At 38.5% G+C, this 18394-nt stretch overlaps 1 protein-coding gene across 3 annotated transcripts in view; it reads left to right on the plus strand.

The window, feature by feature from the left end:
• The window catches only part of CC2D2B (coiled-coil and C2 domain containing 2B), a 102729-nt gene that overhangs the window by 46351 nt on the left and 37984 nt on the right, over window positions 1-18394 (plus strand). For all 3 annotated transcript variants that reach the window (XM_043597095.1, XM_043597096.1, XM_043597097.1), the window contains 2 exons: window positions 6680-6818; window positions 7970-8173. In XM_043597095.1, the coding sequence (XP_043453030.1) occupies window positions 6680-6818; window positions 7970-8173 (343 nt within the window). The remainder of the gene's footprint in view (window positions 1-6679; window positions 6819-7969; window positions 8174-18394) is intronic.

An 18394-nucleotide genomic window follows, 5' to 3' on the forward strand; every position in this document is an offset into this window, starting at 1 on the left:
GAACCGGTTCCCTTTGGGATTTCGGCTGGGGGATGGGCGGGGGAAATGGCGCTGGCGAGCGCCTTTGTTCCCCACCAAACTGAGCTCTGTTGTCAGGGGGCTCAGCAGCTCTCCCTCCCTTTGTCCTCCAGCCTTCCCGCTTTCCGAGCAGAGCTGTTAATTTCTGACCTCCCAGACGCTAAGTCGCGCTTGCTGTCGGAACACAGTCCGCCCGGCCCCTCCGCTTTTGCAAGCCCGACTCGGGGGCTCTGCTTGGCCGGCGAGCCGCCCCTCCGCCCCGGCTCCCTCCCGCCAGTCCGTGGAGCGCGCACCGCCTCGCCGCCCTTCCTACCCTCTTCCGTGGGCCTCTCGTCTGCGTTTGGCTCCGGCGACTCTGTTCTGCTAATCCTCTGGCGGTTTTCTGGGTTATTTAGGCAGGTGTAGATGGAATCTAAGTGATCAGCAGGACGTGCGGTGAGCCCAGCGTCCTCCTAAGCCGCCATCTTGCCGCAACTCCCAAACCACATCTTCTTTATCCATTCGTCAGTTGATGGACATTGAGGCTCTTTCCATAATTTGGCCATTGTTGAAAGTGCTGCTATAAACATTGGGGTACAAGTGCCCCTATGCATCAGTACTCCTGTATCCCTTGGGTAAATTCCTAGCAGTGCTATTTCTGGGTCATAGGGTAGGTCTATTTTTAATTTTTTGAGGAACCTCCACACTGTTTTCCAGAGCAGCTGCACCAGTTTGCATTCCCACCAACAGTGCAAGAGGGTTCCCGTTTCTCCACATCCTCTCCAGCATCTGTAGTCTCCTGATTTGTTCATTTTAGCCATTCTGACCAGTGTGAGGTGGTATCTCAGTGTGGTTTTGATTTGTATTTCCCTGATGAGGAGTGATACTGAGCATCTTTTCATGTGCCTGTTGATCATCTGGATGTCTTCTTTAGAAAAGTGTCTATTCACGTCTTCTGCCCATTTATTCACTGGATTATTTGTTTTTCAGGTGTGGAGTTTGGTGAGTTCTTTATAGATTTTGGATACTAGCCCTTTGTCCGATATGTCATTTGCAAATATCTTTTCCTATTCCATCGGTTGACTTTTAGTTTTGTTAATTGTTTCCTTTGCAGTGAAGAAGCTTTTTATCTTGATGAGGTCCCAATAGTTCATTCTTGCTTTTAATTCCCTTGCTTTTGGAGATGTGTCAAGTAAGAAATTGCTGCGGCTGAGGTCAGAGAGGTCTTTTCCTGCTTTCTCCTCTAGGGTTTTGATGGTTTCCTGTCTCACATTCAGGTCCTTCATCCATTTTGAGTTTATTTTTGTGAATGGTGTAATAAAGTGGTCTAGTTTCATTCTTCTGCATGTAGGTAATAAACTTTTATGAAATAATACCAATCTTCAGCAAAGCATCACACAGAATCTATATCTGTAAAAGGGAAAAAAACTCTAGCAGTGGTTAGAGCAGGTCAGTTTATTTGGACTATTTATTTTTATTTGCATTTACATGTAAGTGACTGTATCTCTTTAATGCTTAGGTTAATAGCTACATGGATGATGACAGAGACGGTTCCATAGCTCTTGCAGGCAGGGGCCAAGTACTCCCAAGGATTTTATTTGTGAAGCCTTTATATCTCCCAAACATTTTGGATTATGAAAGAATCATTTATGCATTATCAGTTTGCTAGAAGAAAAATCCTAGAAATCTTATTCATGTCCCAGGACTTCTTTATTTATTTTTTTTAAGTTTATTTATTTTGAGAGAGAGTGAGAGAGACAGAAAGAGTGAGCACGAGAGTGCAGGGTAGGGGCAGAGAGAGAGGGAGAGAGAGAATCCCAAGAAGGCCCCATGCTGTCAACACAGAGCCTAACATGGGGCTTGATCCCTCAAACTATAAGATCATGACCTGAGCTGAAATCAAGAGCTGGACGCTTAACCAACTGAGCCAGCCAGACGCCCCTATGTCCTAGGACTTCTTAGAGAAATTGGGATTAATTTCTAGATTATACCACAAATAGGATTGCTAGAATTAAGTACAGTAAAATTCTGTAAAAATGATAATACTGGTTTATATGTTTGCTGCATTTAAATAAAATAGTAAATGTAAGCGGCAAGTGGTTTCCATCATTTAAAAATTAATGAATGATGATAACAAAAAGATGGTCTTTCCCCTCCCCATCAAAACACATATTTGTTATTATTTTTTAATAGTATGGAATTTTTATGTGTTTTTTTAAGTTTATGTATTTATTTTGAGAGAGAGAGAGCACACACAAGCAGGAGAGAGGCAGAGAGACAGGGAGAAAGAGAGAATCCCAAGCAGGCTCTGTGCTGTCAGTGCAGAGCCTGACGCAGGGCTCAGATTCACGAACTATAGATCATGACCTGAGCTGAAATCAAGAGTTGGTCGCTCAACCAGCTGAACCACCCAGGCACCTCTAAACACATATTTTTAAAGGACGTAGTTATATATCCAACTATATGACATTATGGAAAAGTCAGAACTGTGGAGACAAAAAAATATCAGTGGTCGCCAGGCATTAGGAGGAGGCGGGGATGAATAGGCAGGACACACAGGATTTTTAGGGCAGTGAAACTACTATCTATATGATATTATCATTGTAGATACCTGTCATTACATGTTTGTCAAAACCTATGGAATGGAATGTATAACACCAAAAACAAACTGTAATGTAAACTGTGGACTTGGAGTGATAATGATGTGTCAACCATTGATTGTAACAAATGCAAGTCTTTTATTGTGATGAATGTACTAAATTATACATCTGTTAAAGGATGTTGATAGTAGAGGAGGTGGCATTTTTTGGGGGGTGGGAGCGGGGGTAGGAGATACATGGAAACTGTGCACTTTCTGATCAGTCTTGCTCTGAACCTAAAACTCTAAAGAGTCTATTTTAAAATAAAATAATTTTTAAAATTTAAAACATTGCTATAAGTAACGGGTTAAACAGGAAACCAAGACTGAAATTAGAGACTATTTTAAAAATAACAATGAGATCACTGTGTATAAAACCAGTGAGATATGGCCAGAGTGACAGTAAGAGTTCAAAAATGCTTTCCTTGGCAATAGTTTTAGAGAAAAAAAACAAAGTGTCAGTAGCACTCAGCAATTGATATTGAGGAAACTGAGGTCAAGAAGTTTTAAGAAGAGGCTGAAAATAAGAGAGACAGTAGAATCGAAGTATAGGTTTCTTGAAAGTTGGGGCAATCTTTATCTTCCTAGAACAAGTAATGAAATCCATAGAGAAAGAGCCAGAATGTACTAGAAAGAGTATGCGATCCTTCACAGAAAGAAGATGTTGAACCAGAATGCAAGTGAATAGCTATGGCTTCAGAGAAGAGGAAATATCTCTTTAAATCAGAGGAGACAGAAATAACTATGTAGACAGAAACAAAATTTTAATGATGTCCTTGTTTTGCTGAGTACACAAGGTCATCTCCTTAGAGACCTGAGTAAGGGCATTTTAGAGAAAAATGGAAAATTAATAAAGGTAATTCATTTGGAGCTAGTGAGTAACCTTTTAATACTCTGAACCATTATTTGTTTTTATTTCTTAGTTTTTCCCTAGCATAGTCCCCACTGCAGCTATTTCCAATCTTTGCCTCATCATACTATTCCTTGCTTTTTTTCTTGGAGTCAAATGTTTGTTCTCCTTACTCTGAAGCTTTTATACAGGTAATTTGGAACTTTGTCCCCTTTAGGATCCTGATGATGTATTTATATCCCTTTTTCTTACATTATCTTTATTCCATTTCCCTAAGCTGTTAGTCTTTGGTATCCAAGAAGCCTTCTTTGTTTTAAAACAAAGAAAAACCCAGGCATTTGATTAAACTCTGAAGACCTGTCTTGACCATTTTTCCTGTCCAAGTCCTCATTTGTGTGGTCTACTCATCTTTGTACTTTGCCTCCACTTTTTATTCACACATTCCCTCTCTAACTTAACCAATTTATTCCTGAATGCTACCAGTGAACTTCTGGCCATATTCACTGGCCTGTCCGTATCATTTCACTTCTTGAAGCTTTTTCTCTGATGGCATCTGTGATGCTGCAGGTAGCAGTTCCTTTACTTGGGAACTCAAGTTTACAAAAGATGGAAAGCAGTTCTGTGAAAGATCAGGACAGATGACAGATTTCAACAGGAAGTGAATTGCAAGAGAAGGTTTCAAAGTCCAGAGTGCTCTCTAAAGTAGTTAACTTGAAGTAAAACTTTATAGCTGGGGCCTCTGTGATCAGCATCATTGGTTCCAGAACTCTCCTCTACAGTTGTGGGTGCTCAAGGACTGGTGCTGAGAAGGTGTTCCAGAAACCTAGGATGGGTGCTCCAAAAAGCAAGGCTGGCTTGTGAGAGTCAGAGCGTGGAACCAAAGGAGATCCAAAATAAAGGCTTCATTTATTCTCTGATTTACTCATTCATTCATTCATTCATTCATTCATCAATGAGCTGGAGATGAAGCAGTGAATGAAAAGAAAATCTTGGCATGTTTTAATACCACACTGAGCACATCTCTCTAATCTCAGTGATTGTTGTCTAGAGTTTTGGTTTAACACATTTTTAAAATATGAAACAGTTTTTCTTATGCTCATTAGTTAATTTACTTTTCTGCCATGATTGACTTTTGTATTTGCACCTGTTTATCTTTCACACTTTCATTCTACATTTACTTTTCTTACTGAAAATTTGCTCCTTTAATGATTCTTCCACTCACTTTCTGTGGCTAGCAAATTTGTTTAGTTATTGTATATATTTATTTAGTCCTCCTACTTCTTTGAGAGAGAGAGAGAGAGCAGGGGAGAGGGCAGAGGGAGAATCTTAAGCAGGCTCCCTGCTCAGTGCAAAGCCCAGTGCAGGGCTGAGTCTCATGACCGTGAGATCATGACCCAAGCCAAAATCAAGAGTCTAACACTTAACCAACGGAGCCACCCAGGTGCCACCTTTGTCCTCATTCTTGAATAATAGTTTGGGTGTAAAATCTGAGGTTGATTTTTATTTTATTTTCCATTGACACTTTGAAGCTAGAATTGCATAATTTTCTGGGATTTATTATTCCTGTTTAAAAGTCTGCCGTGTTGGTGTTTTGTAGACAGTCTGTCTTTTCTCCCTTAATAACTTTACCTTTTTTTTAATTTTTTTATTTTTTTTTTTGGCTTAATTCATAGAGACAAAAGCCAGCAGTTGAAGGGAGGGAGGAATGGGGAGTTGTTGAGTTGCTGTTTAACAGAGTTTCTGTTTGGAATGATAAAAGTTCTGGAACGAGATAGTGATGGTGGTTGTACAACACTGTGAATATATTTAATGCCACTGAATTGTGTTACTTGCTTGGCATTTGGTTGTGGAGAAGGAAATACAGGTGACAGGGATTTTGCCGTAGCCCACAGCTGAACACCTATGAGGTAAGGGGAAGAATCACTGTAGCAAAGGTAGGAGATGTTCTGAGGTCTTTATTACTGTCCATGAGGCAGAAATCATGGGTAAGTTTCTCTCCTTAATCTATAACATGTAAGCTTTGTCTCGGGCTTTGTGACCTAGGCCAGGGCTCTTCCTAGGAGAAGGAAAATTTCCTGTGACAAGGAAAGTTTCTTACATGATAACGTCAGGGGTATTAGGCCCTAGAGATCTCTTGTGACAAAGATATCAAAACAGTTCGAATACAAGGACAGAAATAGGAATTAAAGAAAGGAAGAATACTCATACTTCACCTATTTGTAATTGTGTTTACATCCTATCAAACCAGGAATTGGCTTAGTGAGCAATAGCTTCTAAAGATTCATCAGAGAAATATGAATAGAAGCTGATGGAAAGTAGACAATATAAGATAGTGTCCCTGTTTGGATTAAGACATTATTTAATCTGAGTTAGAACTGTATTTCTGGACTCCCAGTTTATGGACTGGAGCGTTTCTTGAGTTACTTTATGGAAAGGATCTTAGAGATTTTCTGGTACAAATCCCTCTAATTACACATGATGAGGCAAATTATCTATAAAGAGAGAGATGAAATAACGGATAATTGATGGCTCCAAAGAAATCCTTACCGTTTGGGGTTGAATTTCTTTTGCACTTAGCCTATAGCTGAGGCCACCAAGAATGAATTATGAGTCTAGATTCCTATAGCTCTCCAACTTCTCCAGATGGCCTCATATGAGCAAAGATAGTCTTCTGGCAGAATATGTCCCAGTATTACTCTATATTATGTTTCAATTGTAAAGATAGAGCCTAAAGATTCTTTTTATATTGTGGACTTTATTAATTTTGCTAAAGCTAACATCTTGATTAAATTTCAATATTGTGCGTCCTATAGAAAGAAAATATTTAACAAGTTACTTTCCTCAGGGTTTACAAAGTACATTCAGTAAGCACTATTCACTTGGGCATCTACTGTGTTTTAGCTACTACACAGGGTGGAGATGGCAAAGATGGATATTTATAGCCGTTACTGTTAAGAAGCTTATTGTCTCTTAAGGAAGGTGGTAGACATGTTAATCAACAAGCTATGATACAAGTTAGAATGTGCGAAGAACCAGGAGAGATATCACACCCAAATCTTCTGTTTTATCCTTAAATGCAGGGGAAGGATAGCTTTCATCTTTAACTACCTGGAATGGGTAGGTTTTACCCAGCATAACAGACACACAACCTGCATATAGCATGCAAAGTCACCAAATACTTTTCTCTATGTTAGTGTGTTAAGGAATGTAGATGCAAGAGGCGTTCCTGGAATTCCATGGCTCATTAATGCACGGAAGCTTTTTGAATGGGCAAACGAAGTAAAAATTGATCCAAATAATCCAGAATATTCTGATTTAATGGAATTTGTCATGGTAAGTTATAGCAAATATCAATACTACAAATATATTCTATTTTGTAAGCTCTCCTCCCTCATACTTCAAAGTTTGCTGTATATTTTTCTAGGCACCACGAGGCATGTAAAGATAATTCTGGGGACATAACTTTCAACCAGTTTACAGTACTGTAAAGGCGATTAGAAATTTAGCAACTGAAATAATTGCTAGTGGAGACCTGATGGTTGGTACTCTGCCCTTCCTTAGCAGCCTGCAGTACACCCTACAGGCTAACCTTCAAGCTAACATCTCTTATGTAACTACTGAGGACCAGTGGTATTATAGATGCCAGAGGTATAAAGATGATTTATAGACACATTCTTTCCCTCAAAGGCTCCATTATCTGTTCACTTCTCTTTCTTATAGCCATCTGAACTGCTCTGTGTGCCTCAAACATGCATTCTTCATACCTTTATGCATGTCATTCCCTCTGCCCAGAAGGGCACCCATGGTGACTGTCTCACCTACCATGCAAGTCTGGTGAAGGTTTCCTTGATAACCTCAGTTAGATACGGGCCCTTCGTTCTTTTTGCTCCTGTTAACTTTTTTTTCTTTTTATAACTTCTATGGCTCTGATATTCTGCCTTTTACTGTAGTTATTCATTCTGTGTTTTATTTTTCCTTGTAGAACTACAGCGAATAAATCTTTGGCAGCTAGCTCTCTTCTTTACATGAACCATGTACTCCCATGTGCATTTATAGGCTAAAACAATGCACAGATCGTTGCAGTTAAGCTTCCCTAGATCGGAGCTCCCCAACTAACGTGCTCAGTTGGTTACAGGTGTACAGAAATTTTGATCCTTTCTCAACAGTTATGGCAACCAGATATAAATAGTCTCCTCTTTTAACCCAGTGTGCAATACAAATATTTTCATTTTTCGCTCAAGTCACGACCAGGAAAAGGTTGGGAAGCCATATATGCTGGATTCTGTTTTTCCTTTTCTTTCTTTCTTTTTTTTCCCCCAGATTCTATCTCTTGTATAGATTCATTGCTCCATTTCCTACATATATGGAAACTCTCACATCTCACAGTTGGGCGGGGGGAGGGAGAAACAGTGTTTTGAAATAATTCTTGAATTCAAAAAAATTAATATTTTCAGTAAAGACTTTACATTATTTATGTTTTATAGTACATGAAACATAAAGGACAGGACATTCCAAAGTATTTTCGTCTTGAACAGATGCAAGATGAATTTAACTTTGTCTCTGAAGAGGAAATGGAAAAGAGTAAACGTTTCCAGCTATTGCAACTTAGAAATGCAGGTCAATTAGATGTTTTCCTTCTGCAGCAAATGCCTCTCTATGATAAAGAGATTCCAGATTTAGTCTTCCAGGTACATGGTTTCTATTTGAATATGACTTATTGTGTGATAGATTAATATTTTTGCTGCTTTAAATCTATCTTATTTTTTCTTTTTTTTAACTAGTAAAATACGTTTACTTTAAAAGTAGGTTAAAATAGGTTTTTTAATTTCACTTTGGTTATTATCAATCAATGAAAAAAAAAATGAATAAATTCTTTGATATTTGTTTTTGTCCTGGGCTGAAAGGAAATTGCAGTACACCACTTAATATTAAATATAGTAAAACTTGTTTTAAAAAATAATGTAGGGGTGCCTGGGTGGCTCAGTTGATTAAGCATATGACTTTGGCTCAGGTCAAGATCTCACGACTGGGTCTGCTGACAGCTCAGAGCCTGAAGCCTGCTTCAGATTCTGTGTTACTTGCACTCTGTCTCTCTCTCTCTCTCTCTCTCTCTCTCTCTCTCTCTCTCAAAAATAATTACACATTAAAAAAAAATAATGTAAAGAATTCTGTATGTTTGTTTTTGTTGCTGCCACTTAGCCATCCTTTAGCTTTTATACCCTAATTTAGAGTATATGCAAACAAATATATACAAGACTCATTACATTTAAAACTCAAGTTATAGGGAGAGGTTGGGAGATGAGAAGGCACCACCTACACACCCACTGGATGATTAGATTGAGTTTCAGATGTAATCAGCCAGGGATGCAGAAACATACAGAAGCAGAGCAGAACATAGGACAGGACACCTGCAACAAATTTTGATGCTGGTTTTTCCTGGGCTTTGGAACCCTAATGGGGATTAAGCTTCTTGTGACATGTCCACACAGAGTAAGGTTTTGCCAGAGTTAACAAAACAAAATGAAACAAACAAACAAACAAATCAATCAAACAAAAATCCCCTGTACACAATAGGCAAAATTTACATAACTACTCTAGGAGAATTAATACTTATATGGTAAATGCACTTCCATTTAAGGGCATGTTTACAAACTTTGGACTCTTCTGGCTCTTGAACCCAAGTCAAGGCCATATTATCCTTCAAGAAAAGAAATAGAGCCAGTACCTAAGTGTCCCTGAACAAATTCTCTGTCTCCAGCTTTCTAGCATTCTGGAAAAAACCTGTTCCTTATAATCGGTCCCGTGAGTATGATTCAGTGACCCTACTGTCTGTGTGGTTCTGAAACTGAGTTGGTGTAAGGATCATGACCAGAAATCTGTTTCCTCATAGGCTCCTAGAAAAATATTATACTCAGTGGATAGACATCAATTTTCCCATTAATCTGAACAACATAAGGATGGCCACTATTATCTCTACCAGTAAGAGCCAATACATTAAGACAAAAAGAAGAAAGGAAAGAAGGAAATTAGAATTAGAAAAGACAAACTGCCTTTGTTTGCAGAAAATACATTTGTCTTCATGGAAAACATAAGAGAATCTACAACAAACTATCAAAAATAATAAATTTGTTGAATATAATATCCATATTTTAAAATGAATAGCAATTTTGTTAGGGCAAAAAGAACATTGTGCCTCTACAATGAAGAAATCTAGTTGTCACCATCTCGACTCAGTGATCCAACTTAATCTTATTAATTGTGGTAGACAGAATAATGACTCCCTAAGGATGTCCACTCCCTGATCCCCAGAACCTGTGAATATGTTCTGTTACGTTGTTTAAAACAGGGAGATTATCCTGGATTACCTGGGTGGACCTAATCTAATTATATGAGCCTTTAAAAGCAGAGAAATTTTTCCAGCTGGGAGGAAAAACAGCAGCAAGAGAAATCAGATTTGTCAAGAGAAGGATTCAACATGTGGTTGCTGGCTCTGAGATTTAGAGGCCCACCTACCTGTAAAGACTGGAGACGGGTCCCTGGAAGCTAAGAGGGGGCCCCAGCTGACAGCAGCAAGGGAATCAGACCTCAGTCCCATAGCTGCAGGGTCCTGGATTCTGCCAACAGTGTCAGTGAGCTCGGAAACAGATCCTTCTGGAGCTTCCCAATAAGAACCTGGCTGGCCTACACCTTGTGAGACCTGGGGCAGAGACCTGGGGCAGAGAACTAGAACCTCACACCTACAAAACTGTGAGAGGATAAGTTTCTTTTGTTGGAAGCCACTTAATCTGTGATAATTTGTTACAGCAGCAATAGAAAACTGATACACTAATAAAGGACAGCCAGATATTACTGGCCCTTACATGATACAGTATAAAATACACAACATTATAATGAAGTATCCTTGCCAAATATGTGTAATCTGATTCCAATTAGGACTTTAGATGAATTTGTTTACAAGAGATAGGAGGACTAGAGAAACAAGCTAAGTGGCACCACTGAAACAATCAAATTTGCAATGTGGGACAACTGGCTGGCAGGTACAACTGTTTTAATCTCTTTAAAAAAGCAGAGTATTCTAGATTAAAAAAGACTAAAGAGACAACCACAGGCAATATGATCCGTAATTAGATCTAGATTTTGAGGGGGAAAAATGGCAATTGGTGAAATTTGACTATGGGATGAGTATTAAATAATACTGGGAAGTTGTTAATTTTGTTGTCTGAGATTATGGCATCGTGGTTGTTAGTCCTTAGTTTTTTGAAGATTCATGCTGAAGTATTTATTTAGGAATGAGGTATCATGGTATCTATAATTTACTTTGAGATATTTTAGCCAAAATAATAAAAATAATAAAAGAGATTAAGCAGATGTGGCAAAGTACACAGTTGATCCTGTAACAACTTGGGGGTTAGGAGCGTCGAACCCTGAGCAGTTGAAAGTTTGTGTATAACTTTTGACTCCCCTCAGACTGAACTAATAGCCTGTTGTGGACTAGATGTGTTACCAATAACATAAAGCATTGATTAACACATATTTTGTATGTTACATTATTATATGCTGTATTCCATAAAGTAAGCTAGAGAAAAAGAAAATGTTATTAAGAAAATCGTAATGAAGAAAAAATATATTTTCAGTACCATACTGCAAAAAAAATCTGTATCTAAGTGTGCCTGCACAGTTCAAAGCCATGTTGTTCAAGGATCAACTGTAATTACTTAATCAAGAAAATGAGTATATGGATTTTAACATTCTTGGTAATTTTCTGTAGGTTTGAAAAATCTGAGGAGAAAATAAAGACAAAAATAAATAGCATTCTATACATCAGTAAAAACCTACTAAAAATGTAACTTAATGAAGATACCCCTTCAATGACAATAAAAACTCTAAGATACTCAGGAGTATATTTAACAAAAAGATGTTCAAAAACTTAGTGGAGACAATTATAAAACATTTTGAATGATGTAAAAAAAATCTGAGTAAGTGTTCACTGATAGGAAGTTGTAAGATGCCCACATTGTAGGATGCTGGTCCTCCCCAAATTAACGTGAAAATGTAGTAATACAATCCCAAACCAGTGAAATAGAGCACAGGGCCTCCAAACAGACTTATCATGCATGTGTGGAAACTTCTATGTTTGGCAGAGGTATTGTCACAAATCAGTTGGAAAAAAATGGACTATCTGTTAAGTGGTTCTGGTCATCTCTGTAGAAAGAAGGAAAGTCAAATTCAAATCTCACAAAAGGAATACATACCATGTGTAATGAAGATTACACGTGAATTATGTTACCTATACTGGAATTAAAATAAAAAACTTCATAAAAAGGAAAATGTGAAAAGCAAAACTTAACTGAATATCTTAATCTTGGGGTAAGAAAGTATTTCTTAAAACACAAAAAGTATAAATTAAAAAGGAAAAGCTTAATAAATTTGATACTAAGATTAAAACCCTACAGATTAAGAAAATATATTTATAACACATATAACAAAAATTAATATCTAGATATAATATTTAAGTAATTCCTATAAATTAATACTTTAAAGAACGAAGTGATATGAAATATTTATATATTTTTAAGTAAAAGTTACCAACCAACAGAATTAAATTCAAGATTTCTTGCAGAAAATTGGAAGAACAAATAAGTTACTTTCAGATAAAAGAATGTTCATTGTAATATAGCTGAAAGTTATAAAGTATCTACTTCATTATTTTTGGGTAGTGTTTGGTGATATCCATAATGTAAAACGATTTCCATGTACATTAAGGATGTATCCCACAAATGCAGATATAACAGATGCAGATTTATTCTAAATTATATAGATGACACAGCCTGACAATCTTATACCAACTGTTGGATGTAAAATTAAAGTTATCATTAACTTTTTTTTTCAATATATGAAATTTATTGTCAAATTGGTTTCCATACAACACCCAGTGCTCATCCCAAAAGGTGCCCTCCTCAATACCCATCACCCACCCTCCCCTCCCTCCCACCCCCCATCAACCCTCAGCTTGTTCTCAGTTTTTAAGAGTCTCTTATGCTTTGGCTCTCTCTCCCACTCTAACCTCTTTTTTTTTTCCTTCCCCTCCCCCATGGGTTTCTGTTAAGTTTCTCAGGATCCACATAAGAGTGAAAATATATGGTATCTGTCTTTCTCTGTATGGCTTATTTCACTTAGCATCACACTCTCCAGTTCTATCCACATTGCTACAAAGGGCCATATTTCATTCTTTCTCATTGCCACATAGTACTCCATTGTGTATATAAACCACAATTTCTTTATCCATTCATCAGTTGATGGACATTTAGGCTCTTTCCATAATTTGGCTATTGTTGAGAGTGCTGCTATAAACATTGGGGTACAAGTGCCCCTATGCATCAGTACTCCTGTATCCCTTGGGTAAATTCCTAGCAGTGCTACTGCTGGGTCATTGGGTAGGTCTATTTTTAATTTTTTGAGGAACCTCCACACTGTTTTCCAGAGTGGCTGCACCAGTTTGCATTCCCACCAACAGTGCAAGAGGGTTCCCATTTCTCCACATCCTCTCCAGCATCTATAGTCTCCTGATTTGTTCATTTTGGCCACTCTGACTGGCGTGAGGTGATACATGAGTGTGGTTTCGATTTGTATTTCCCTGATGAGGAGTGATATTGAGCATCTTTTCATGTGCCTGTTGGCCATCTGGATGTCTTCTTTAGGGAAGTGTCTATTCATGTTTTCTACCCATTTCTTCACTGGGTTATTTGTTTTTCGGGTGTGGAGTTTGGTGAGCTCTTTATAGATTTTGGATACTAGCCCTTTGTCCGATACGTCAATGGCAAATATCTTTTCCCATTCCGTTGGTTGCCTTTTAGTTTTGTTGGTTGTTTCCTTTGCTGTGCAGAAGCTTTTTATCTTCATAAGGTCCCAGTAATTCACTTTTGCCTTTAATTCCCTTGCCTTTGGGGATGTGTCAAGTAAGAAATTGCTACGACTGAGGTCAGAGAGGTCTTTTCCTGCTTTCTCCTCTAGGGTTGTGATGGTTTCCTGTCTCACATTCAGGTCCTTTATCCATTTTGAGTTTATTTTTGTGAATGGTGTAATAAAGTGGTCTAGTTTCAATCTTCTGCATGTTGCTGTCCAGTTCTCCCAGCACCATTTGTTAAAGAGGCTGTCTTTTTTCCATTGGATGTTCTTTCCTGCTTTGTCAGAGATGAGTTGGCCATACGTTTGTGGGTCTAGTTCTGGGGTTTCTATTCTATTCCATTGGTCTATGTGTCTGTTTTTGTGCCAATACCATGCTGTCTTGATGATTACAGCTTTGTAGTAGAGGCTAAAGTCTGGGATTGTGATGCCTCCTGCTTTGGTCTTCTTCTTCAAAATTACTTTGGCTATTCGGGGCCTTTTGTGGTTCCATATGAATTTTAGGATTGCTTGTTCTAGTTTTGAGAAGAATGCTGGTGCAATTTTGATTGGGATTGCATTGAATGTGTAGATAGCTTTGGGTAGTATTGACATTTTGACAATATTTATTCTTCCAATCCATGAGCACGGAATGTTTTTCCATTTCTTTATATCTTCTTCAATTTCCTTCATAAGCTTTCTATAGTTTTCAGCATACAGATCGTTTACATCTTTGGTTAGATTTATTCCCTAGGTATTTTATGCTTCTTGGTGCAATTGTGAATGGGATCAGTTTCTTTATTTGTCTTTTCTGTTGCTTCATTATTAGTGTATAAGAATGCAACTGATTTCTGTACATTGATTTTGTATCCTGCAACTTTGCTGAATTCATGTATCAGTTCTAGCAGACTTTTGGTGGAGTCTATCGGATTTTCCATGTATAATATCATGTCATCTGCAAAAAGCGAAAGCTTGACTTCATCTTTGCCAATTTTGATGCCTTTGATTTCCTTTTGTTGTCTGATTGCTGATGCTAGAACTTCCAACACTATGTTAAACAACAGCGGTGAGAGTGGACATCCCTGTCGTGTTCCTGATCTCAGGGAAAAGCTCTCAGTTTTTCCCCATTGAGGATGATGTTAGCTGTGGGCTTTTCATAAATGGCTTTTATGATGTTTAAGTATGTTCCTTCTATCCCGACTTTCTCAAGGGTTTTTATTAAGAAAGGTTGCTGAATTTTGTCAAATGCCTTTTCTGCATCGATTGACAGGATCATATGGTTCTTATCTTTTCTTTTATTAATGTGATGTATCACATTGATTGATTTGCGAATGTTGAACCAGCCCTGCATCCCAGGAATGAATCCCACTTGATCATGGTGAATAATTCTTTTTATATGCTGTATCTATTTATATGCTGTATCGATTTGCTAGTATCTTATTGAGAATTTTTGCATCCATATTCATCAGGGATATTGATCTCTAGTTCTCTTTTTTTAATGGGTCTCTGTCTGGTTTAGGAATCAAAGTAATACTGGCTTCATAGAATGAGTCTGGAAGTTTTCCTTCCCTTTCTATTTTTTGGAATAGCTTGAGAAGGATAGGTATTATCTCTGCTTTAAACATCTGGTAGAACCTGGGAAGCCATCTGGTCCTGGACTCTTACTTGTTGGGAGATTTTTGATGACTGATTCAATTTCTTCGCTGGTTATGGGTCTGTTCAAGCTTTCTATTTCCTCCTGATTGGAAGTGTGTGGGTGTTTAGGAATTTGTCCATTTCTTCCAGGTTGTCCAGTTTGTTGGCATATAATTTTTCATAGTATTCCCTGATAATTGCTTGTATTTCTGAGGGATTGGTTGTAATAATTCCATTTTCATTCATGATTTTATCTATTTGGGTCATCTCCCTTTTCTTTTTGAGAAGCCTGGCTAGAGGTTTATCAATTTTGTTTATTTTTTCAAAAAACCAACTCTTGGTTTCGTTGATCTGCTCTACAGTTTTTTTAGATTCTATATTGTTTATTTCTGCTCTGATCTTTATTATTTCTCTTCTTCTGCTGGGTTTAGGCTGTCTTTGCTGTTCTGCTTCTATTTCCTTTAGGTGTGCTGTTAGATTTTGTATTTGGGATTTTTCTTGTTTCTTGAGATAGGCCTGGATTGCAATGTATTTTCCTCTCAGGACTGTCTTCGCTGCATCCCAAAGCGTGTATTTTCATTTTTGTTTGTTTCCATATATTTTTTAATTTCTTCTCTAATTGCCTGGTTGACCCACTCATTCTTTAGTAGGGTGTTCTTTAACCTCCATGCTTTTGGAGGTTTTCCAGACTTTTTCCTGTGGTTGATTTCAAGCTTCATAGCATTGTGGTCTGAAAGTATGCATGGTATGATTTCAATTCTTGTATACTTATGAAGGGCTGTTTTGTGACCCAGTATTTGATCTATCTTGGAGAATGTTCCATGTGCACTCGAGAAGAAAGTATATTCTGTTGCTTTGGGATGCAGAGTTCTAAATATATCTGTCAAGTCCATCTGATCCAATGTCTCATTCAGGGCCCTTGTTTCTTTATTGACCGTGTGTCTAGATGATCTATCCATTTCTGTAAGTGGAGTGTTAAAGTCACCTGCAATTACCACATTCTTATCAATAAGGTTGCTTATGTTTGTAATTGTTTTATATATTTGGGGGCTCCTGTATTCGGCGCATAGACATTTGTAATTGTTAGCTCTTCCTGATGGATAGACCCTGTGATTATTATATAATGCCCTTCTTCATCTCTTGTTACAGCCTTTAATTTAAAGTCTAGTTTGTCTGATATAAGTATGGCTACTCCAGCTTTCTTTTGACTTCCAGTGGCATGATAAATAGTTCTCCATCCCCTCACTCTCAATCTGAAGGTGTCCTCAGGTCTAAAATGAGTCTCTTGTAGACAACAAATAGATAGGTCTTGTTTTTTTATCCATTCTGATACCCTGTGTCTTTTGGTTGGCGCATTTAGTCCATTTACATTCAGTGTTATTATAGAAAGATATGGGTTTAGAGTCATTGTGATGTCCGTAGGTTTCATGCTTGTAGTAATGTCTCTGGTACTTTGTCTCACAGGATCCCCCTTAGGATCTCTTGTAGGGCTGGTTTAGTGGTGATGAATTCCTTCTGTTTTTGTTTGTTTGGGAAGACCTTTATCTCTCCTTCTATTCTAAATGACAGACTTGCTGGATAAAGGATTCTCGGCTGCATATTTTTTCTGTTCATCACATTGAAGATCCCCTCCATTCCTTTCTGGCCTGCCAAGTTTCAGTGGAGAGATTGGTCACGAGTCTTATAGGTCTCCCTTTATATGTTAGAGCACGTTTATCCCTAACTGCTTTCAGAATTTTCTCTTTATCCTTTTATTTTGCCAGTTTCACTGTGATATGTCGTCCAGAAGATCAATTCATGTTACATCTGAAGGGAGTTCTCTGTGCCTCTTGGATTTCAATGCCTTTTTCCTTCCCCAGATCAGGGAAGTTCTCAGCTATTATTGCTTCAAGTACACCTTCAGCACCTTTCCCTCTCTCTTCCTCCTCTGGAATACCAATTATGCATAGATGATTTCTCTTTAGTGCATCACTTAGTTCTCTAATTTTCCCCTCATACTCCTGGATTTTTTTATCTCTCTTTTTCTCAGCTTCTTCTTTTTCCATAATTTTATCTTCTAGTTCACCTATTCTCTCCTCTGCCTGTTCAATCCGAGCCATGGTTGTCTCCATTTTATTTTGCAGATCATTAATAGCATTTTTAGCTCCTCCTGGCTGTTCCTTAGTCCCTTGATCTCTGTAGCAATAGATTCTCTGCTGTCCTTTATACTGTTTTCAAGCCCAGCGATTAATTTTATGACTATTACTCTAAATTCACTTTCTGTTATATTGTTTAAATAGTTTTTGATCAGTTCATTAGCTGTCGTTATTTCCGGGATGTTTTTTTGAGGGGAATTCTTCCATTTCGTCATTTTGGTTTTTTTTTTTAAATCTTTTTTTTTTCAACATTTATTTATTTTTGGGACAGAGAGAGACAGAGCATGAGCGGGGGAGGGGCAGAGAGAGAGGGAGACACAGAATCGGAAACAGGCTCCAGGCTCTGAGCCATCAGCCCAGAGCCCGACGCGGGGCTCGAACTCCCGGACCAGGAGATCGTGACCTGGCTGAAGTCGGCCACTTAACCGACTGCACCACCCAGGCGCCCCCCATTTCGTCATTTTGGATAGTCCCTGGAGTGGTGCGGGACTGCAGGGCCACTTCCCCTGTGCTGTCTTGAATAACTTGCGTTGGTGGGTGCAGTCAGACCTGATGTCTGCCCCCAGCCCACCGCTGGGGCCACAGTCAGACTGGTGTGTGCCTTCTCTTCCCCTCTCCTAGGGGCGGGATTCACTGTGGGGTAGTGTGGCCCGTCTGGGCTACTTGCACACTGCCAGGCTTGTGGTGCTGGGGATCTGGCGTATTAGCTGGGGTGGATCTGCAAGGTGCACGGGGGCAGGAGGGGCAGGCTCAGCTGGATTTTCCTTTGGAGATCCGCTTCAGGAGGGGCCCCTCTTCTGTGGGCCTCTTATCTATGCTTGCCTCTGGAGAATCCGTTCTGCTAGTCTTCTGGCGATTTTCTGGGTTATTTAGGCAGGTGTGGGTGGAATCTAAGTGATCCGCAGGACACGTTGACCTCAGCGTCCTCCTACACCGCCATCTGCCTATCATTAACTTTTTAAAGCTAGAAGTTAAGGGGCACCTGGCTGGCTTAGTCAGTGGAACATGCAACTCTTGATCTTGGGGTTGTGAGTTCAAGCCCCACATTGGGTGTAGGGTTTACTTTAAAATTTTTTTAAAAAATAAGGTTATAAATTAAAAATTAAAGTTATTGATACTATACTGTTTCCTATATGTTTTATTTTCAGTGATTGCCAGGTAAATATATGCATAAAGAACATTTCTCAATCATCTTCACATTTTTTCATAATTTCTCAATCGTAATTTTTTCCTCAACATTACTCTATTTTAAAAGAT

Source organism: Prionailurus bengalensis, chromosome D2 (genome assembly GCF_016509475.1).
Source record: "Prionailurus bengalensis isolate Pbe53 chromosome D2, Fcat_Pben_1.1_paternal_pri, whole genome shotgun sequence".
Lineage (NCBI taxonomy): Eukaryota > Metazoa > Chordata > Mammalia > Carnivora > Felidae > Prionailurus > Prionailurus bengalensis.